This window comes from Podarcis pityusensis (assembly GCF_964106645.2).
Source record: "Podarcis pityusensis genome assembly, chromosome: 8".
In the NCBI taxonomy this organism is placed as follows: domain Eukaryota; kingdom Metazoa; phylum Chordata; class Lepidosauria; order Squamata; family Lacertidae; genus Podarcis; species Podarcis pityusensis.
This window is the reverse complement of record NC_138033.1, coordinates 8,713,932-8,736,573: the sequence shown is the minus strand read 5'-3', so window position 1 is coordinate 8,736,573 and position 22,642 is coordinate 8,713,932. Positions and strand designations below refer to the sequence as shown.

General features: G+C 45.6%; 2 protein-coding genes and 1 long non-coding RNA gene across 5 annotated transcripts; 1 reads left to right on the top strand and 2 right to left on the bottom strand.

Annotated features, from left to right (window-relative positions):
- Positions 1-1,049: 1,049 nt before the first annotated feature.
- Positions 1,050-7,378, bottom strand: LOC308484498 (histone H3.3A). Of its 2 annotated transcripts, none has more exons than XM_081019516.1 (4): positions 7,235-7,378; positions 3,540-3,698; positions 2,871-3,024; positions 1,050-1,775 (listed from the first exon to the last, which is right to left on the bottom strand). In XM_081019516.1, the coding sequence occupies exons 2-4, from the start codon at positions 3,665-3,667 to the stop codon at positions 1,647-1,649; spliced, it is 411 nt and encodes a 136-aa protein (XP_080875642.1). In that variant the 5' UTR covers positions 3,668-3,698; positions 7,235-7,378; the 3' UTR covers positions 1,050-1,646. The 2 variants fall into 2 exon arrangements, with proteins under 2 accessions (XP_080875642.1, XP_080875643.1); XM_081019517.1 differs by having other exon boundaries at positions 3,540-3,695; positions 7,235-7,374.
- Positions 7,379-7,509: 131 nt separating this feature from the next.
- LOC308484631 lies at positions 7,510-12,471 on the top strand. The gene is made up of 2 exons (XR_013990059.1): positions 7,510-8,129; positions 8,596-12,471. It is a non-coding gene; the product is annotated as an uncharacterized lncRNA (long non-coding RNA).
- Positions 12,466-22,215, bottom strand: SELENOW (selenoprotein W). Of its 2 annotated transcripts, none has more exons than XM_081019538.1 (6): positions 22,056-22,215; positions 19,221-19,245; positions 18,372-18,425; positions 16,573-16,647; positions 13,773-13,890; positions 12,466-13,117 (listed from the first exon to the last, which is right to left on the bottom strand). In XM_081019538.1, the coding sequence occupies exons 1-5, from the start codon at positions 22,082-22,084 to the stop codon at positions 13,816-13,818; spliced, it is 258 nt and encodes an 85-aa protein (XP_080875664.1). In that variant the 5' UTR covers positions 22,085-22,215; the 3' UTR covers positions 12,466-13,117; positions 13,773-13,815. The 2 variants fall into 2 exon arrangements, with proteins under 2 accessions (XP_080875664.1, XP_080875665.1); XM_081019539.1 differs by having other exon boundaries at positions 12,466-13,114.
- Positions 22,216-22,642: the final 427 nt, after the last annotated feature.

The window sequence follows — 22,642 nt, the reverse complement described above, 5'->3', positions numbered from 1 at the left end:
AGGGACTGAGGCTGCAATCCTAACCCCGTCTGCCTGGGAGTAAGCCCCACGACACGCAGTAGGACTTGCTTCTCACTAGGCTTGGTTAGGATGGTGCTGAAGCTATGAGCCAAGCGTTCATGGTTCAAATGTCACCACTGCTACGAATGCACTGGATAGACTTAGGCAAGCCACTCTTCCCTTAGCCTCAGGCCTGCAATACAAGTACAGTGGTACCTCGGTTTACGAACTTAATCCGTTCCAGAAGTCCGTTCTTAAATCGAAACCATTCTTAAACTGAGGTGCGCTTTCCCTAATGAGGCCTCCTGCCGCTGGTACCCTTCCACCATTCGACTTCCGTTCTTAGACCGAAGTAAAGTTTGCTAACCTGAACACTACTTCCGGTTTTGCGGAGTTCGTAAACTGAATAGTTCATAAACAGGGCTGTTCCTAAACCAAGGTACCACTGTATACGGTAAAGGTAAAGGTACCCCTGACCATTAGGTCCAGTCATGACCGACTCTGGGTTTGCAGCGCTCATCTCGCTTTATTGGCCGAGGGAGCCGGCGTACAGCTGGTCATGTGGCCAGCATGACTAAGCCAGCTCCCTTGGCCAATAAAGCGAGATGAGGCACACGGAAACGCAGTTTACCTTCCCGCCGGAGCGGTACCTATTGATCTACTTGCACTTTGACGTGCTTTCGAACTGCTAGGTTGGCAGGAGCAGGGACCGAGTGATGGGGGCTCACCCCGTCGCGGGGATTCAAACCGCCGACCTTCTGATCGGCAAGTCCTAGGCTCTGTGGTTTAACCCACAGTGCCACCCACGTCACTTACCTGTATACAGTAATAATGGCCTATCCTACAAAGAGATTACCAAGACAAGGGACGCGAAGTGCTCTGTACACTCAAAGAGGTGCTGTATGAAAATTACTGGCAACCCATACTTTTTTGCTTTTTAAAATTTCCAACAGCACTGCAAACCACAGGGCTGTCTCGCTTTGTGTGAAAGTGGGATCTGGCAAGGTCTTCCACAAACCACCATTAAGCAAAAATTAAGGAAGCAAATATGTTGTCATTCAACATTTATTATTTTTTCTTTACTGCCTCAAGATGAGTAGTCCCTATTGGTACAAAGGTCAGAGTCACAGACACAAGACACATGGAAAATAAGGGGGGTGGGATTTAGAAAGCACTCCTTGCCTAGACAAAAATAAAAAAGACTAACCAAAGAAAAAAGAGTGTAGTGTTCTTTGCAGATATTTTACAGACCGAAGACCAAAAGCTCTTTATCATTGAAACGCCTATTATCTACTTAAAGTTGTGTGTACAAAACCAGGTATTTCAAAAGTGTCCCCTGTTGGGTTTTTATTATTTTTTTGCAATTCTGAAAAAAAAATACAAAAAAACAACATCCAGAAGTCTTACAGGTTTCAAAGGATTTTTTTTTCTTTCTTGTACATGATGAATAGGAATCAAGTCTCCCGATCTTGGAGAGGTACTACAATAGATTATCTAACATTTTCTCACGTGTCCTAGCCACTACAAACAGGAGTAGGTAGGGGGGGGGAAATAAAACCTGGAGTGTATTCTAAGTACACTGCACAAGCAGGGGTGGGGCTGCCTGGGGAGGGGCATAAATGTTAGAAGGGGGAGGGGAGGAGAACTTAAGCCCTTTCGCCACGGATGCGGCGAGCCAACTGTATGTCTTTTGGCATGATGGTGACCCGCTTGGCATGGATGGCACACAGGTTGGTGTCCTCAAACAGACCCACAAGATACGCCTCGCTGGCTTCCTATTGAGACAAGGAAATTCAAGTTAAAATAATGGAACTGCTTTGCAGGGAGCAGTTTTGAAATGCACAAGCGTGGGGGGGGGGCTGATACAAAACACAAGCAGCAAGGTTTTGCAACAGATTATCTGTGTGTTGACAAACTGATGGATTTCAAAATGCTAGCTCTTCGTCTTGCACGCAACAGAAGGCCGATCACATACATTACCTGCCTGCTGAAGGGATACACGCAATTCAATTCCCTTGGAATTTTTGGAATCGTGGAGAAGGGAGCATCGCCAGATGGAACAGGAGAGAAATATCGACAACATCTTATTCACACCCCAAGCTCCCAGGAGGAGGAGACGCTGCCACACTCTTATCTCGGTTTCATCTTTTGACAGCGACACTTACCTTCTTTTTAAAGAAGTGGGAGGACCTCGCTTGCTATGGCAGCAGCTGTTCCTCCCTTACTTTCAAGCACAGATGGTCACTGCCAGAACAAGCATGACCTCCAAAGGAGGAGGAGGTGGAAGACTGGAAGGGAGGGTGTGACAGCTCCTCATTTCTCTTCTCCCAGCCTGCCTCAGCCCATCTAATAGTTTCGACAGTGGCGGGGAAGCTGTGGCTCCCTAGATGTTGCTGAACTACAACTCCCATCATCCTTGGCCATGCTGGCTGCAGCTGATGGGAGCTGGGAGTCCAATAGCATCTGAATCAGCACAGGTTCCCCATCCCCTCTTTATCAACGGAGCTGCAATAAAGGCAGAAAGCACCTCTCCAAACCCCAGCAAAGGAGAAAGCAGCACAACACCCCCCCCCCACAACAACTCTGCTCAGGCACAGGTCTCCAGCTCACATCTAACATGTCCAATGGATGCTAGATGCAGCTTATGAATTTAGAAGGTGACAACAGCACAGAAGTGTCAGAGGGAGAGTTTCATGAAATATCAAGCAGCTCAAGAGAACAGTCTGAGGGCACATGACACAGTCTGTGCTGCAAAAAGCAAGCAGGGTTTCTTTTTGGCCTTTAAACTCCCAGAAAGGAGCAGCCCTCTGGAACCAGGCATAGTCTTCAGGAGGAGGAAGGGCGAGGCAACAAGGAGACGAGGCACAAACCTGCAGAGCTCCGATGGCAGCACTCTGGAACCGCAGGTCTGTCTTGAAGTCCTGAGCGATTTCACGAACCAGACGCTGGAATGGCAACTTGCGGATCAGCAATTCTGTGGATTTCTGGTACCGCCGGATCTCTCGCAGTGCCACAGTGCCAGGCCTGGGAGAAATTAGTGTCATACCTCACGTTACATTTGCTTCATGTTACGTTTTTTCAGGCTGCGTACCGTGGCGACCCAGAAGTACCAGAAAGGGTTACTTCCGGGTTTCGCCGCACGCGCAAAATGATGTCACGCGCATGCGCAGAAGCGACAAATCACAATCCACGTGTGTGCAAACGCGCAGCTGCGGGTTGCGTTCTTTTCATGTTGCGAATGGGCCTCTGGAACAGATCCCATTTGCAACCAGAGGTACCACTGTATAGGGAAATAGTAGTCATCTCCCTCCAACCTTGCTAACACAGTCATGAGAATGGAGGGAAACAGGGTACAGAAACTGAGCAGCCACCCCTCCTTCCCAAATCCCCAGCTCCATGACAACTTTGGAGAGCACTTTTACTTGATGCTAGGGGCTGACCAGATTGTAGGGCTTGAGAGCAGTTGCCTGGCTTCTCTGTGCTCCCCACCCTGTACTGGCCAAAAAACTGAGCTGCTATCGAGTGCCTGTTCCAAATACCTGTAACGGTGAGGTTTCTTCACTCCACCAGTGGACGGTGCACTTTTCCGGGCGGCTTTGGTGGCCAGCTGCTTTCGAGGAGCTTTCCCGCCAGTGGATTTACGGGCAGTCTGCTTAGTACGGGCCATCCTGGGTGGTCCTTAAGCTGCAAGAAACCTGCTAAGGGAATGGAGTACAGATGAGTTTATGGGGAAACAGGGACACTTTTGATAGCTCTGCGTCCAATTTGCACTGTAAGGTACTACACAGTAGCAACTCTGGGGTCTTGGGCTCAGTTTACAAACCCCATTTCATGGTAAAAACATCTATGAACAGAATATATTTATTAAAAGGGGGGGGGACCTCTAGATTTTCATTGAACTTTCCCCAAAACCAGAAATCACAACCCTGTCAATAACAGAAGCTAGGTTTTGGAAGGAACCTAATGGGTTATCCATAGCAGCACCCCAGAACAACCACCTGCTGTATATATGACTCCTCCATTTTGTCCAAAAGCCTGATGCATCGTCTTCATGCATAGGTTCTTTAAGCAATTCAGTTGCCTTATTCAGCTGCCTGAACCAATTCACTTTGGCTATCTAGCCGGCACAGTAGACAGCATCAAGAGAACTGCTGAAGCTTTAGCAGATGTACACATGACATGCCAAGCCCCACTTTCTCTGGAAACTTATTTCAACACCTGATAAAGTCCTAAAATTAAAATATTTACATGATGCATTACCTGTATCTACTTTTTTGTCATTTCATCTGAGGCACATCTGCATTTAACAGTTGAAAGAGCAGGAGCCTTAAAGTTCACTTGCATAGAAAGTGCGGGACAAATATAAAGTTTTACACTAGCAGTAAAGTAGTTCTTGCTGTCTACACTGACACCACAGTAGGAAGTGAACTACTTTTGTTTACTTGCATCTGCACCTACAGAGATTAATTACTTCAGTCAGGGAAAGAAAAAGCCCTTCCGGGAGCGCAAGTTGTTTTTATTCTGATCAGAAATCACTTAAGTCAGCAGTGTCTGGCATTATACACGGGGACATGCAAAAAGAGGGTCTAATAAAAGAACGTATCTCCTTCGTGTGTCTCAGCTCCACAATATATTCCCTCCGTTTCATCCTTTGTCATACACGCTGCTCCACAGACCTTTCCCTCTGCCCCTCCCCCTTTAAAAAATCAAGCAGGCATCAGCTAACATAAGACTGCAATCCTATACTTGGAAGTAAGTTTCATGGAACTCAATCTTACTTCTGAAAGTGCACAGATAGGCTTACACGGTAAAAACCAGAAGGCCCAAGAAATGCATGTGCCGTATTTTAATACAGAGAATTACTTTAATACAGAGCATTAATTTCCAGAGGTCTGCTGCAGCAAAACAATAATCTTGTGGCACCCTAAAGGGTTATGGTTGCAGCCATTGCTAGTCATGCTCAAGAGTAGACTCAATGAAATTAATGGATATGACTAACATGGGTTTATTATTAATTAGGTACCTTATTTATGTGATTGCAAGCTGTTTCAAATTGTTTTTAATATTGTGTTTTAATTGGTGTAACCTGCCCTAGTACCTGAGAGTGAAGGGCGGGTAATAAACTATAATAATAATAATGAATTTAAATCGGTCTACTCCGGGTGGAACTTACTTGGATACAACTCTTAAAAATTATTATGGCAGAAACTTTCATGGTGTTAGAATTCACTTTATTAGATGCAGTAACTTTTCCCAGTAGGAAAAGGTCAGAGAAGTCAGCAGAAAAACAACTTAAGACAACACTTCCTAGCTTCCTAATTCTGGGAGAGAGTAAAAACTAGCAAGAATGGAGTATTGGAGAGGGAAACACTGTATGATCAAACTAATCAAATGGCAGTAATGGCTCTGAATCAGAATCTGGTTCTGTAACATTGCTGGCATTCATTATTACACAATGAACAATTACTGGGTGTGAGAATGTGGATGTTTTATAGAAGCCATGCTTCCTTGTTCATATCTCAGTTCTGTTCTGGATTCAAAACTCTACCTTCACTGCTAGCAATAAAAAGTAACATCAAACATGCTGAATTCAAAGAGCTTCCTAAACTAGCTCCAGTATTTGTAAAGCAATCTCACAAATATAAATTAAGACCACAAAACATAAAAACCTTAACAACCACCAATGCTACAATATTATTTTTATACTTCTACATTCTCTGGGGTGAAAAAAATCTGCTATCAAAATGCACAAGCAAATTTATAGTTTTTTTAATTTCTAAAATACCTGAGTGGTGGAGAACCTAGCCAAACCAACTGTTTCGCCTTCAAGTGTGTGTGTGTGTGTGTGTGTGTGTGAGAGAGAGAGAGAGAGAGAGAGAGAACGAGAGAATGAACAATATTGTGTGAACGCAGTGGGAGAGCACCGCACCTGGCTCACAGTGAAAATAGCCTGCACCTGGCTCAAAGTGGAATTCATCAAGGGTGTAAATCATCTAAGTAAACTTGCTCAGGATTGCACTATATCCGCACCACCACCACCCCCAGCAAAAAAACCCAAAAACCTTCCATTACAACTTACAAACGGCTTTAAAATCCTAGACACATACTGTGTCTAGAGACCGAGCCTTATGAGGAAACCTGGAAAAGAGGAGACTGAGAAGAGATTCTGTAAGCCATCTTCAAATATATTAAGGGCTGCCACATGGAAGATGGAGCAAGCTTGCTGTCTCCTGCTCCGGATGGCAGGACGCCAACGAATGGCTTCAAGTTAAATAAGAAAGGAGATTTCAGCTAAACATCAGGAAGAACTTTCTGATAATAAGAGCAGATCGACGGTGGAACAGTCACCCCCTGGCCTGGATGAGGTTGGTGGGGCAGTTCCCCATTCGCCCTAACTGGACAAAGTCTCCACAGCTGATTCTGTAAAACCTAACTTTAGAAAAACCAGAGTTAGCAGCAAGGTCTAAGAAAAGGAACGGCCTGTCGTCATTAGGTGGTCCTGGCAAACAGAAGAGGCAGTTGCCATGGTAACCACAGCCCCCCCCATCCCGTACTGGGGGGTGGGGAGCACGTGCAGTAACAACATTAGGAAAGCGGGGGGGGGGGTTGTTTGTTCACGGGGAGGGGCTGCGGTGACCTCTGGGAACAGGAAGCATTGGGGCGACTACATGGCCAGGACACCTGGGGAACACCTAGGAGCCACACCGCAAATGGACTACACGCCCCAGGAGCCTTTGCGGAGACCGCTTCCTCCTATTGGCTGCCCGGAGTCAGGTGGCATAAAAGCACTCCCCCCCACCCCCACCCCCACCCGCAGGCCGCAGAAGCCTTTCTTCCCGACTGGCCAGCGCGCGGCCGGCCAATTGGTTTGTAACCCGGGAGAGCAAAAGGGGGAGGGGGAGGGCACAGAACCTCCGGAAAAAATGCTCCTCGGCGATTGACACCGGCTGCCGACCAATCCCATCCCGAGCTCCCTCAGGGGTTTCGGGCCTATCAGCGAAGCGGCCGTCACCCTCGCTCTTTCAGCCAATAGGCGGCGGGATGCAGACGGAAGGCGGGACTTGGCGTCTAAGCGTTGGCGTGTGGGGGGGGAGAGAAATGAAGGAGCGAAGGCATCGCCTCAGACGACCTCGGTTTCCAGTTGCCCCCCTTTACTTCCCTGCCCTCACCCAACAGGACAAGAGCGCGCGGGGAGCGGGGTTCGGCCGGCGGCCCCTCGCGGCGTTTTCGTTACCTGAGCTGTTACGCCTCGCGCTTCAGCGGCCGTTGGTGCCGTTTGGTCGTCCCGCGGCGGCGCTCGCGCTGCTCTCCGCTCCCTTCCCGCTTTTCCCGCCAGCCCCAACAGAAAATGGCGGGTTCCAGGGCCAGGCTATTTAACCATCATGCAACGGGGCTGGAGCGGGGTGGGGGAGGGGGAGGGAACGGCTGGAAGAAGCGGCGGGTCGGCTGAGGTGAACGAGGCTCTTCGGGAGCCATCTTGAGCGCCTTGCCAACGCCTCAGCGAGGCCCTCTCCGCCTCTGCTCCCGCACGGAGAGCCCCAGAAAGAGAAAGCCATGAAACGCCAGGGTTTCCTTCCACATTTCACATACGGCAACGGTTGCCCTCGCCACAAATATCTAGCCGTCGTTTGAAAGAAGCTGCTCTGGTGCAAACTATAGACGCTATAAATTGTGCCGAAAGCAATGTGTTTTAATGGAGCAGCGCCCAGCCAAGCCATGCTCCATTCTTCCAGGAGAATGGTCGGTTTACTTGCGAGTCGAACTGAGTCAATCTCGCATGTGGTTCTGAAATAATCGCCTCAACGAGTTTTGTAACAAAAAATCAGCACACCTGTAATAATATCAAAGGAATGCGAACTTCAGTTGCTCAGAATTGGGCCTACGTGAATCACGTCAACAGCAACTTAAAATATTTTTTGTTGCAGCATGATCAAGTGATCACTTTTTGTTCACAATCATCGCCGTGATCTCAAATCATAATTTGATTTCCATAGGATCCTCACCACAGATTCCATGGAATACTAAATGGATTCTGTGTGCCATGCGGAGAGACTAAAATTGCACACCAGTGAACTTACCATATGCAATTGGACATCATGTTTCCTCAGGAACAAACTTTGTGGTTTTAGGTCAGTGGCAGGCCATTTGAATCTTTTGTCCGTTCTAGTCTTTGTTAACTACTGGATTTGCTTTTAGGTGAACATGGATAAAAATAGGCAGGGTGGCTGCAATTCTAAGAGCGTATACTAGGGAGTAAGTCCCATCGGGACTTAGACCTGCTTAAAAACACATAGGACTGAATTACATAGCAAACATTTATGGGTTGGCAGGCAACTATAAAAAGAGGAAATTCCTACAGAAATAAGAGGCTCTTAATTAACAGAAAATGCAGCTTGATTCTTTACATTAAATGCACACACACATCATTGAAAAAAAAAGCAAAAAACTATGGGACTCTATAGTTTTGACAGCAGTTTCCCTAACAGCAGAGGGGGAAGAGCGGTGGGTCTTAGACACTTTTGGTCTCGACTTGATTTATTGCGGGGGGAAATTCACATTTTTTATTAAACCTGTATTCTTCACTTCCTTCCAAAGCCGCCCAGGACATTAACATCCACAGAGAGGTCCATGCAGTTGAAGTGGCTCAGGAATTCATAGCTTCTGTGACAACCATGGGGCTGTCTCAGTTTACATCCAGACCTTCTCATGTTGCAGAACACTCTTGGCTTGGTCTTTTGTCAGTTGGAGGCAGGGAATGAAAGCAGGGGGCTGAAGCCCCTAGCAGCTTATATAGTACCCTGTAGGTGAGTTTTGGGCATCAGGGGAATATGCACCAGGAAGTTAGAAAACTCCACCCTATCCTATGTGGAGCTTTTCTGAGGGAGAGGAAAAATACCCTACCCCCCCCTTTCCTATTCTAAAGACATTCCCCAGCCCCCTATCTTGCAATCTAATGCTTAGGTTTTGAACTGGATACTAGCCCTTTGGAGCTTAGAAAGGGCGAAAGCTAATTCCCTAGCCCTGAACCACAGCATTCTGTAAAGCTTTTCTTACAGGCTAGTGGGATCACTGATGCTGGAGTGTGGGAACAAGCCACATAATTTACATTATGCTCCCCCACCCTACACCCTTGCTGCTAATACTAAATATAATGCATCTGTTTTTCTTTCTGCTTCCCCCACTGACCCCTCCATTCTTGTTATTCTGTTTGCAAGCAATCCACAGGCATTTAGCAGATTGCATCTTTTCACATAAAATCAAAGAATTGTAAAGTTGGAAGGGACCCTGAGGGTCATTAGTACAACTGCCTGCAATGCAGGAAACTCGGCTAAAGCAACCATGACAAATGGCTATCTAACCTCTGCTTAAAGACCTAAGGGAGACTGTTCCACTGTCAAATAGCTCTTAATGTAAGAAAGTTTCCCCCCTGATGTTTAGTTGGAATCTCCTTATCACTTGGATCCATCAATTTGGGCCCTACCCTCTGGAGCAGCAGAAAAGATGCTTGTTCCCTCTTCCATGTGACAGCCTTTGAGATAGATGGCTATCATGTCTCCTCTTTCCCGGACTAAACATACCCAGCTCATTCAACCATTCTTCATAAGGCTTGGTTTCCAGACCCTTGATCATCTTGGTCCCCTCCTCTGCACATGTTCCGCCTTGCCAACATCCTTCTTAAATTTATTGCTACTTGTTGCACGCTTCACACAGAGCAAGGAAATTAACTTATAAAAAAGGACTAGCTACTGTGTAGAGGATTCTTTTTTAGGCGAGAGAGAAAAACTTGGCAACTTCCCAAGGCAGTTCTCCGCCTCAACATTTGCAGTGTCTGGTTCAAATATTTTTCATCTTATTTGCGGGTTGAGAGGAGCAATGTTGGACCCCTGCCAAATGTCTCAATGTGTAACAGATACTTGGATGATCTCTGGTGGATGTTAGCTGTAAACAGTGAGCAAAACCAAAACTATCAAAAGCCACTGTGGGGCAACAGCAGCAGTAGTAAGGGATGGAATTATATTGTGCCACTATTTTCATAAGATATCCACTTAAGCCCCTATTGATCAGTGCAAACTATTCTAAATGAGCCCAGCAACTCTGTTTTCAGCACAGAACTTTACATAAGCAACAAAGCTGACTAGTTTCCTGCTTTTGCTTGTTTGGAGTTCCTGACGTTGGACTGAGAATGTTTGGTACAGATTGTTTGCGTCAATATTTTAAATTATGAATTGCCCTGAGAGTGACAGATGAAGGGCGCTATACAAATTTAATAACTAGTAACAGCTTGCTCCTTCACCCCCGTGACCACCATCTCAAGTTTAGGACAGACAGCTCTCTACAGATCACTGTGAAAAGACCGTGCACCTATTGAAACGCCCCTGAACTGTATAGTCCGTTGCGCTCTCATAACAGCTACTTCTTTTAAATCTAAATGCCATGCTTTGTTTCCCATTTCCATGCTGTGTCTTGTTGTGTCCTAGAATTTTTTCCACATGCCTTATCAAGTCTGCCCCCTCACGCCATTCTCTCATCCCATGACTTCCTGTTGAAGTTCAGTGCCTTCTGCACAGCAGCCATGCCTGTACAGAGAACACTAAACCAGAGGTGACGAACCTACAGCATTCTAGATTTTGTTGGACAACAGTTTCCATCTTTTCCAATCATTGGCCATGCTGGCTGGGACAGATGGGAACTGGAATTCAGCAGCACCTGGAGGGCCAGATTCCACATTTCTTTTTCCCCAGTGTATTTTTTATTAAATGTTTCAAACATTTTCACAATAATCTTCATAACAATTAAATTGTTTCATAAATTGACTTCCCACCCCACCTCGTGTTTTTACTCAAACCTTTTCTACTGCGTTATATCTTTATTGCAAAATGTTTATTATCATTTTTCTTCTGCAGCTTTTATTGCAAATCCTGCTTGCAATTTCATTAACTATAATTTTTTTTTTTTTAAAGTCCACAAAAGGTATCCACAATTCCCCTACGCTTCTTGGCAATAGTTTTATCCTTGCCCCAGCACACTACAAAGGGCTGCACTTGAAACTGTTTCTTTGTGAGGAAGTCAAAGTGCTCAAACCAAGTACCCTGCTTCCCTGGAATTTTAGTTTGGTTAAGCAATTTAGGAATGGGATTTTTCCTGCTTTTAAGAAGCAGGGTGCACACAGTCATATGCATACAGTAACATACCATAATGGAACTACATAACTGTGAGGAGAGCCACCATCTCCTCAACTCCATTCCCAGCTCTCTTGTTATGAAAACAAAAACCAAGAGCAATTTCATTTTGCGAAGCTCTGAAGGAACCACTTAATTCCTGCTTTGTAAGCAGCTTAGTACCCAAGTGGTGGCATCCTGTTGGCATAGCAACGGCAGACCAGAGCTTCACATAAGCATCACAGTCGGGGACCTAAGAGCTCTTGCTCAGTATTTAAACTTGAGATTTAGCCCTTAAGCATTCTGTAATAGGTACAAATTGTGAACCAAAACGTGCACTAAGCTGATTAGTGCCCTTTAAAATGAAAATATTTTGAATGAAACATGCACTGGCAAAATCAGGGGGAAGCTTCAATATACCAAACAAGATTAGATAATTTAAGCTGGAGCCCCTCTTGCTCCAGCAGCACTCCATACTCCTGGTTTTACTTACAATGCTTCTCAATGTTTCTTCCAACTATGGAAAAAGAGGTCATATTACTATTTATAAATACAATTCAATGTTTTTCTGAGGATTACAGCAGACGTCACACATTTACGAAGATTGGAATCAAATTTCACGCATGCCTTAAAAGGGGGGGGGGGGAGAGAAAAGTATTTATTTGCAGAGTTTTATTCATCCCAACAACGCTATGGTGGTCTTGGGCAGTCACTAAATCAACTTCTGGAGGAGTCTTTTGCACTTGGATCTCTTTTCAGAAAAGGGTATACAGGCTACAAGAAGTTACGCTTTCACTGTGAGGGGATGGGAGAAGACAAACTACAAAACTTTGATCACAGGATGAAATGGGCATGGAATACAAGGCAGCCATTCACCCATGGCACTCATATAAGCTCAGCTTTGATCTACGGTAGCTTAAGACCTTAATCTGGAAATAATGATATTATTATTTGTACCCTGCCCATCTGACTGGGTTGCCCCAGCCACTCTGGGCAGCTTCCAACATATATAATAATGTAGTAAAACATTAAACCTTAAAAAGCTTCCCTATACAGGGCTGCTTTCAGATGTCTTCCAGTTGTATAGTTTCTTATCTCCTTGACATCTGATGGGAGGGTGTTTCACAGGGTGGGTGCCACTACCAAGAAGGCCCTCAGTGCTGGATCTCCGTGCCCGGGCTCAACGAAAGGGGTGGAGGTAAAATATTAAAAGGTAAAATATTGGTGTAAAAACGTAGATAGCCTATGCCTCAACTTTGTGTAGTTATGCACAAATAAGCAAGAGAATAAAGTGTTTCCACACAGGTTACAACTTGAAATGTCTTTTATTGGATACCAAATGGATTCAATTTTTTTCCCCATCTTGCAACTTGAAAATCGGGAGTGGGGTGGGAAAGGAACAAGAAAGAATACTCAAGTTGCATGTTTTGGGCCTATATTAAATGAAATGTTTTTTGTTTTTTTTGTGTGGAAAAGGAATCGGATTCCACCGTGTTGTGTAAGCACTGGGTAAGCGTATTTTAAGTTGCCAACTTGCAGAAGGCAAAAGCACCCGAGAGCACCCCATGATCTAAGAAGCCAGAACAAGTTTGTTTTGTTTGTTTGTTTAGTGAGAGGGCTCTACGATGCCTACCCTCCACTGCGATCTAGAATCAGTTTCCACCATTAGTATATCAGATTAAAACAAGAACTACACAGAAAGCCAAGATCGCGTGCAGCACACACTGAATACACAACACCAAGGTGTTAGGCACTGCAGTTGCTGGGCGCTGCCCAGGTCAGCACACAGGTGTCAAAGTGCATCTTATTCAGAGCTCAAATTCTCCCATCAGGCTTTGCTCAAGCTGGCATCCTACGCAAGGGTTTTCAGGAAACTGCCAGGTGTCGGCTGACGTTTCAGCAGCTCCCGTCATCAAGCGCTCGGCCAAGGTGAACAAAACAGATTTTTCTTTGAGCTGCTGAGCAAGAAAGAGAAAGACAATGCGGTTATGTGATTTTGTACATGAGCAATTGCTTCCCCAAGCTGCCACCCACCACCCCACTAGCTACGCTAAATGCTTCAAGCGTGGCATGTATAGGGCAGAAGATGCTATTGTATACAGCCTGACAAAAGACCGCATTCCTCCTATCTAGGTGTGGATTAGAACTCTGCACATGCTCAGAGACATTTCACACGTGCCAGAGCTCATCTCCAAACTCTGCCCCAAGGATCCTGATCAGCAAAAACAAAAGGTCACCCTTGATCTTGAGCTGCCACTGACTCACGTAACTGTTTTTGGTTCACGCTATTTGCAAGACAAGATAGAACCATTTAGAAGGATACATCCTAGCCAAATGTAGGCTTCAAATCTGTATCAGACAAAGTAATTTGGCATCATCATGTAGATACACTCTCCTAGCTAGGGTATTAAGCAGGCCCAGCAGTAGAGGGACCTGATCACAATGGCAGTGTGCCTACTGCTACCGTTTTTGAGAAAGCCTTGCCTAACTGAACAATATTGCAAGCACTAGGGTGAAAGAGCAGTTTGATCCCAGTACAGACCCCACCGTGGAGCCAAGGCTCTTGACAGCTCATGTATTACAGGCGGAAATATTTACAGGTTGTTTTTTTACCTCTGCTAAGCATTAAGCTGTTGGAGCATTCTTCCAGCCGTCCTTACGCCAAGGCGGCTTTGATGGCCATGATTATCTTCTTCAGCTTGGCACTATCATCTACAAAGCCATCTCCATTCTGGCAGAAAGAAAAAGCAAGGTCAGAAAAGGAAGTCCCCATCCCACCTCTCAAAAAAGTTTCAGAAGCTACCAGATTGATCATTGTCCGCCTAGGGTTCCTTTACGGTGTAGGGACAGATCGATGCCATGAGGACACAGAGTTGGTACACACTGGTCTTTGGGTGCTACATTACAATGTGACTGTAGAGTTTATTTATGCCACTCGCAGAATTCGGCTTCTCAGCGCAGAAGTTCCTTTTCATTTTTGAACTCTTAGATCTGTACTTGCCCAAAGCCCCATATAGGGAAGTTTTTCATGTTTAGTGCTTTATTAAGTTTTTGTATACGCTGAAAAGATGAGCAGGGTACAAATAAATTTTTTATTATTTTATTTTATTATAGGACAAGCTGCATTCTTGCCTACTTGATAATTTGTTCTTTTACTCTTCATTCACTTCATCTAGAAATCCCTTCCCAGGAAGCATCCCAAAGCAATTTAACAATAAAAAACTTATATAAATACAATTTTTAGGACCATATGGATTAGATAAACATCTCCACTTAATTGGAAAATTTATATAGAAAGGTTTATTGTTTTGTGTACATTTCAGTTGTAAGATAAAACATATGCAGTGGGACTTGACAGGAAGTCAAAATTGAAGAAAAGATTTTGTAAGATAAAAGGGGGGAAATATTTTCATTATTATCATTATTAATTCCCCCCCCCCCGTGTGTTTGTGTGTGTGTGTGTTTTGTACGGAATGTTTGGGAGGAAATAAGACGGTAAATAACAAATAACAAAATATTGATGTATGTAATTTTTATGTCTCAATTATATTTTGTGGTAGTATGGTTGTAATGTTTTTTGTAGCATAAAATTATTCAATAAAAATTATTTTAAAAAACAGATAAACATCTCCACTTGGCCTGCTTCTGTTATTTTTTTTGGGGGGGGGGGGAGGGGAATAACAAAGGACTATGTGGGCATTTAAGTACCACTCTGGCTGGACTGTACCACACCACGCCCAGGCACATGCAACAGGTGTGTGGACTGTACCTTTCAGCTGTTCTCCCACAAGAGTCCTCCCACATTTTAACTCCTACTGTGCCAGGGAGAAAAAGGGATAGTCCATTTCTTCCCCAACCACATCCATGCGCAAGTGCAGAGACGGGATCCGTGGCCCTCCAGAAATGCTTGGGCTCCAGACTCCCATGGCTTCAGCCAATGCCCTAAGCTGCAGACCAATAATACCTGAAGGGTTACAGGCTAATGAATTGGCTTAAGATGGTATTTAAAGGTAAAGGGACCCCTGACCATTAGGTCCAGTTCTGGCCGACTGGGGTTGCGGCACTCATCTCGCTTTATTGGCCGAGGGAGCCGGCGTACAGCTTCCGGGTCATGCATGACTAAGCCGCTTCTGGCGAACCAGAGCAGCGCACGGAAACACCGTTTGCCTTCCCACCGGAGCGGTACCTATTTTTCTACTTGCACTTTGACGTGCTTTCGAACTGCTAGGTTGGCAGGAGCAGGGACCGAGCAACGGGAGCTCACCCCATTGCGGGGATTCGAACCGCCGACCTTCTGATCGGCAAGCCCTAGGCTCTGTGGTTTAACCCACAGTGCCACCCGCGTCCCCAAGATGGTATTGAACAGAGCAAATTTAAAACATGCACACATCTCTCTGAAAATTCCTCCATCTTAAAGGGAGAAAAACACCACCCCAGCAAATAATTTAAAACTTCCAGAGTTCAAAAAGAGGCACACACACACAAAATCTTGTAAGGTTGCCAAATTGTGTTTTCCAGCATTGGGAGAATAATCTGCAACCACCCACCACCTTGTATAGCTGTGTGCTCAAGAATTGGCCTTCCATCTGTATGCCACTACAGCAGCAAGAATGTTGACTGCACAAAATTGGAAGACTGGAGAAATACCAACTAAAGAACAACAGCAAGTGAAGTTGATGAATTATGCAGAATTGGCAAAAATGACAAAGAGAAAAAGACAACAGCTTTGAAAAGTAATGGGAACCATTTATACATTATACTTGCAGAAACAAAGACAGTAGATAGACTTGATGGCAGGATTTAAACAAACATTCACATTATTTGCATTAGAAAATGTGTAGAAGATAAGAAATATTACACTGTATTTACTTTTACTTTTATGTTTGATGTTATGTCATTAGTAACTTTTACTGTTAGGAGGTAGCAAAGTATTTGAAAAGTATTTTTGAAGAACAGACGTTGTTTGTAGGGTTGCAAGAAGTTTTGTGAGGAGTATTATTAGAAGTATTGTAAAAATGGACAAGGGGGAGGATGATTTGTTAATAGATGTAAAGGTAATATAAAGTTAAGAAATGCATAAGAAGTGGTTAAAACGGCGGATCATCAGAGGTGCTGATGGAAGTCTAAAAAGATTGTATAAGTGATAAGTTTTGTGGTACATTTTACAATTTATATGTTAAAATTAATAAAAAATATTATTAAAAAAAAGGAGGTAGCAAAGTGGGTGAAAGGAGAAACAAACGAGAAGCGGGAGATGGGGGAAGCCTAGGAGGGGAGAGGGGAAGGAATACATAGTAATGTTGAGAATTTGAGATGGATGTAATGAATGAAAAAAAAAAATGAATAAAAATTTTATTTAAAAAGTATTGGCCTTCCATTGCCTTGCCAAGCAGGGCTCCCCAGAACGACTCACCTTTTTGGAATGCACAAGCTTCCCAGCCACCGTGACTTCAAACCATCCTGTGGACTCACGAGTCCCTTCGCCAGTCTAGGTAGAAAGTGGGGGGGGGGGGATGAAACCACCTTAAGGAGCCATTGCGCATCTTGGATTATCATTAGATGCAAGCATGCCACAATTTATTCTTCAAGCTTTTCTGGAGAACGACAGTAATAATAATAATAATAATAATAATTTATTTATACCCCGCCCATCTGGCTGGGCTTCCCCAGCCACTCTGGGCGGCTTCCAAAAAATATATATATTAAAATACTGTAATACATCAAACATTAAAAGCTTCCCTAAATAGGGCTGCCTTCAGGTGTCTTCTAAATGTCAGGTAGTTGTTTTTCTCTTTGACATCTGGTGGGAGGGCGTTCCACAGGGAGGGTGCCACTACCGAGAAGGCCCTCTGCCTGGTTCCCTGTAACCTCACTTCTCGCAATGAGGGAACTGTCAGAAGGCCCTCGGTGCTGGACCTCAGTGTCCGGGTAGAACGATGGGGGTGGAGACGCTCCTTCAGATAGAGACAGCACACACCTAGCGGCATTGCCTCCCCACTCACCCAGCCCTCCCATGTGCAGGATGTCGCCAGACCATCTACTGAAACATCTCCTGTGCGCTGCAGAAGACGCCTGGGGCATGCTAGAGGCAAGAAGATGAGTTCTCCTTCTTTAGGGAGAGTACAAACCCAACAATTCATTGGTCATTATTCTTCGGATTATTTACACCGGACAAGAGTGTACACAGAGACTGAACATGGAGCCTGGCACGCTTCCGTTGCGAAACTCTGCAAGCTATCCGTGCCTCCTGCAAAAGTCCTCCTCAGGCCTCTTTCTCTTGCCGGTAGCAGAGCGAAACACAGCGGTGAGAAGCAAAGTGCAGCACGTGTGGAATAAATCAGAGCAGACACAAGGCAGTCCTTATCTACTCTTGGCTTTAATCATGTAGAATAACATCATAAATTCAGACCTGGTGAGAACTGACACATTCTCCCTTTCGCATGTCGTCCGAGAGTCAGACTGAAACACTCGGAGTCAAACCCCTCCCTTAAGTGTTTCTAACCACGCCTCAGGAAAGAGACGTCACCAGAACTCTTTAACTCTGTGAGTTCTGAAACCATTAACAATTATTTAGTTCTCAGATCACAACATCTTATTTCCCAAGCTGCCAAGACCAGCAGCCAAGCTGAACGTCTGATATAAGGTTGCTAAGCACTGCTATGCGTGGGCTCTTTCCCCGCTGAAGTCTACCAAGGAAGAAAGCTCTAGATGCTTTTTAGGGAGGGATAGGAGTTTGGGGGCGGGGAGAACCAGAGTTGCACGGAAAATGTACTCAAGCAGACAATACTGGGTGTAGATGGAGGAATAGGGTGTTGCCTTAGTTCTGTTTAAAGAACTAATGACCTAGCCAGATGAGTCATCAGCCTAGAAAACTAGTCAACACCATCCTGGGTCTGCAAGTTGAAGGGGATCTGCAGTGTGGAGATCTCTGTCAAAGGCAGCCACTGGTTTACAGTGATTTCTGCAAAACAAGTCAGGAGATGCATTGCAGGTTTTCAGTCCATACCAGGTGCCTTTGTTGAGGGTGTGTGTGTGTGTGTGTGTGTGTGTGTCTCAGGGCCCGGGCCCCAGAGGGCCTTGAGTTAAAGTGTATCTTGCATCCCACGCTAAGAGGCAACCAAAATGCCAAATTCCTTCCCTTCCTGCTGCTTAAATCGCACGGGTCACAGGTCAGCAAGACGACTTGTGCCAGCAGCACCCGGATCTACTTACCATTTCCAGCTTGCCCGGAAACTCCTTTTCGAGTTCCTTCTTGAGCTGCTGATACTACAAGTTAAGAGGAGGAGGGAGAAGTTGTTTAAGAGTTCCGAAACATCAACTCACAGCTGTGGTTATCAGAGAAAGTTAAAGCCCTCCCTAAGCCCTCATGGACTGGTTGGACACAGAGACCAGCTGGGGAACCCCAAGGGAAGAAGGCTCAGAGCCTGCGGTCTGGTGGTGGGATGATGATGAGTGGTCAAAGGGAGATGCCCAGGAAAAGGAGGTGTCAGAAGCTGAAGAGGTAACAGGGCTTAGTGAGCAGGGAGAATCTGTGGCAGAAAGCAGTCCAGAATCAGAATCAGGAGAGGAGGAAGGCCAAGACCTTTGCATTGCCAGCAGCTCAGACTCAACCCCTGTGCTCAATTAGCACATGCAAGCCATGAGAAAGGCTGTGGTTCTTTAGCAGAGCACATCTTTGAGTGCTAAAGATCCAAGGATCAATCCCGGAAATCTCCAGGTATGGCTGGAAGAGAGACGTTATCCAAAACCCTGGAGAATCACTGCCAGTCAATGTCAACAATACTGAGTATAAGGCAGCTTCCCATGTTCTGTAGGATGCAGAGAGATCCAGAGCAATTCGAGGGGATCTTCCCTGCCAACATTAGAAACCCTGGAAGCGAAATATGTGGTGCACTAATACAGGCATGACTACTGCGCTAGCAAATACTGCTTGGGTCCGGCGCTAACTGCCACTACCGCTGCGCCATATCCAACCAGCAGTTACTTTTGGTTCTTTCAGCCAGGCTGCAGACCAGGATGTTAAGTGGTTTTGCTACATATCAGGCAGAAGGATCTACTCACCTTGGGACTGTATCCTCAGGCCCCACTACAAGAAAAGGAAAAGCAAGCGTTACTGCAACATCACATTTAGCACAAAGCAAAGATGGAAATTGTGGCTGCGCTACAACTCCCATAATCTCCACCCACCGGCCATGAACTGGCTTCTGTAGTCACCAGGCCACCTGCAACTAGCCAGATCCCTTAAGCAGCAATCCTTCTGTCTAGCAATCAAATGGAGCCAGGAATATAACTTTGATGGGTCCTACAACTTTTGATCCCATTAAAATTTCAATCCACTGGTTCCCATTCTGCTGTTCCATCAGTTTCTAGATCTGTTTGTATCCCCCCCCCCCAATATTTCTTCTGATTTAGGATGCTAAATGTTGGGAGACGGCGTTCCACAAGCTTTCACAAGTTCTCTAAAGATGCTCTGATTTCCAGATGCCCTCCATGGCTAGCGTGAAAGAGCAGGCGAGCTAAAAAGTGGCAGGTTGGTAAATTTTGTGGACTCATTTACAAGGTTGACTAACAGATGGTAACAAGTATAGCTTTTCTTGATACTGAATCCAAGGGCAAAGTTAAGAGCCCTGTGTGCTGCTTCCAAGAGGTGAAACATCACAGACAGCCTTGGTTAAACCAGACAATGCCTACAGCCCCTCAAACAGGCATATTCAGGAAGACTCTCAGAAGCAGGAGGTAGAAGACAGTTTATATGTCAGCGAGATCAGGTGTCGGATCCAAAAAGCTCTCTTTCACGCCACTGAATAGAACCATTAAACAGGTGTTTAGCTGGCTAGAGCCCCACATTGTCAAACGTTATGACCAAGTACACCTGCAGACCTCAGAGCAACATTTGAAGTTGAGTAAAGAAGGTAAAGGTAAAGGGACCCCTGACCATTAGGTCCAGTCGTGACCAACTCTGGGGTTGCGGTGCTCATCTCGCTTTATTGGCCGAGGGAGCCGGCGTACAGCTTCCGGGTCATGTGGCCAGCCTGACTAAGCTGCTTCTGACGAACCAGAGCAGTGCACGGAAACACCGTTTACCTTCCCGCCAGAGCGGTACCTATTTATCTACTTGCACTTTGACGTGCTTTCGAACTGCTAGGTTGGCAGGAGCAGGGACCAAACAACAGGAGCTCACCCCGTTGCGGGGATTCGAACCGCCAACCTTCTGATCGGCAAACCCTAGGCTCTGTGGTTTAACCCACAGCGCCACCCGTGTCCCATTTAGTAAAGAAGAGAAAGTCACTAAAAACAAGGAAAGTTTGGGGATCCATTTTCAGTTTTATAATTCTCCAAGTTTCTAATAAACATTCCCCTTGCTTGGGTTTTCTTTTTTATGGTGAGCAAAGAATTTCTTGAATTACCCTATGACCACTGACAGCTACATTTATGAAGACAACCGGCCAGTGACACATCATGCGCAGCTTAACATGGGGACCTTCATTTGTCTATCTGTGGGAATGTGGACATCAATGGTGGATTCATGTCAAGCACTGTACAAAATTGCTCGCATCAGTCTGAAGAAGTGGACTCTGCTGGTCCAACATTTCCCCAACTTGTGGGTCACGACTCACAAGTGGGGCCTAAAGCCTGTGCAAGCGGGTCATTGGGCTTTAAAATTCAACCCAAAATAATTCTTGATTTTAATCTTTAACTCTCCTTAACCTCTTCCAACTTTGCTTTCCTGGCTGTTTTGACACCTGCAGCCGGACATCAGAGGGGCTCGAGGCTTACATTTAAACACTTGGGACTTGCTCTCTAGCAGAAAAGATCCAGTGATCTGGTGCTCATACAAGGGAGTTGTTTTGAGCTGCCTGCGCATCAGAGGCAACCTGTAACAGTCACTCAAAACTAATGAACTCTTGCCAGATCGGCTGCCAGGATTAGCCAACTGTGCTCCGAAGTTTGCTTAGTCAAAATTTGTCCACTACTTTTCTGCTGAAGGAACAGAAGTTTGAGCAACGCCACTCAATGCTCTCTCTGGGCAAAAAGGACACCACATTGAACTGTCATGTGATAGGGATCCTCAATACTACGTTTCTGGAAGTGCGGCTACCCAAACCTTGGCTTCATGTTACCTACTTTACTCACATTACCACTGAATATCCTGAGTTTACTGCTACTACCTTTTGGTAGCCCAAATCTTTGTGAGACATGCTTTCCAGCAATTACTGCTCTTCTGCAATCAGATACCATGTGTTCCCTTATTTAAAAATAAAAATCCTGAATAACGTTGAAAGCACTATAAATATTTCAGCAAAGCTGCACGTTAATAGAGGCATTTAGTACCCTTCTGTCTGGATTATATAACAAGTTATAAATCAGGCCAATTTGCAATCAAAATGCATGAAAGTCCAAAATCCAGAGTTCATGTTGCAATAAACCGATGGGTCACCCATATCAAGTGACGAAACCACCAACCTTCAAGAGGTCCCATGGGAACCTCCCTCCCCAGGTTACCCAAACGCCCCCGGGCATCCTGTGCCATTTTCACTGTCGTCGACGGAGAGCTCTAGAAATAACAGCAAGATCACCACCGCAGCAACGAAGGAAACGACTTCGAGAGGCGTGGCGCCATCAGCTTGCTTGGCAGCAAACCCCAACGCGGAACCTTGCGGGGTTATATTGAGCATCGGCGGGCTCGAGTCTCCTTCGCCACATGCACGATGCAAATGGTTGATGCAGCAGCATAAAGCTTATGCAATAATTAAAAAATCTGTTCGCCTTTTAAGGAATGGCCCGTTCAGACGAACAGCGTTCCCAGCAATCGAATAAAAAGGAGGCGGAAAGGAGCACAATAACCGCAGCAGCAGCAGCAATAATATATATATTTTCCTTGCAATGGCTTCTTACCAATACACCACCTTGATTTTGACATGCATGGCGACGGCTGGACCCTGCGGCTCTAACCAGCAGCAGGGGAGGAGCAGTTCTCACACGCAGTTCAGGCCTCCAACGTTCTATTTCGGAACCTTGCAGCAAGGAGGTTTTTATCGCGACGTTCGGACGATACCACTGTGACCGCGAAAGTAGGGGAGGCGGGAAATGGGGGAAACCACCCTCTTTCCCATCTTCCCTCTTCCGCATCTCGCTCCCCCGCCCCCACCTCCTCCATATAAGAGACACGATTGTTACACGATTGTGCCGGCCGCTCGAGACCATTAATTAGAAAAAGCAGCAAAAGAAAACTACATCGCTTTCCTCCCCCCCTTTTCCTGCTATGGTATCGTCCCAACCCCGTCGCGACCAGACACGGGGAGGCCACGGCTCGCAGGTGCAAAGCGAGGGTTTCACGTGTCTCCGGGACCGCAGAAGAAAAAAAGAGCTTGGATAATCGACAGGGTTACGGGCTGTTATTTTATTAAAAGCACCTGATTAGCAATTAGCGGGAACATTCTGGAAGGAAAGAAGGACTTTGGTTCTGCAACATTAAGCAGTTG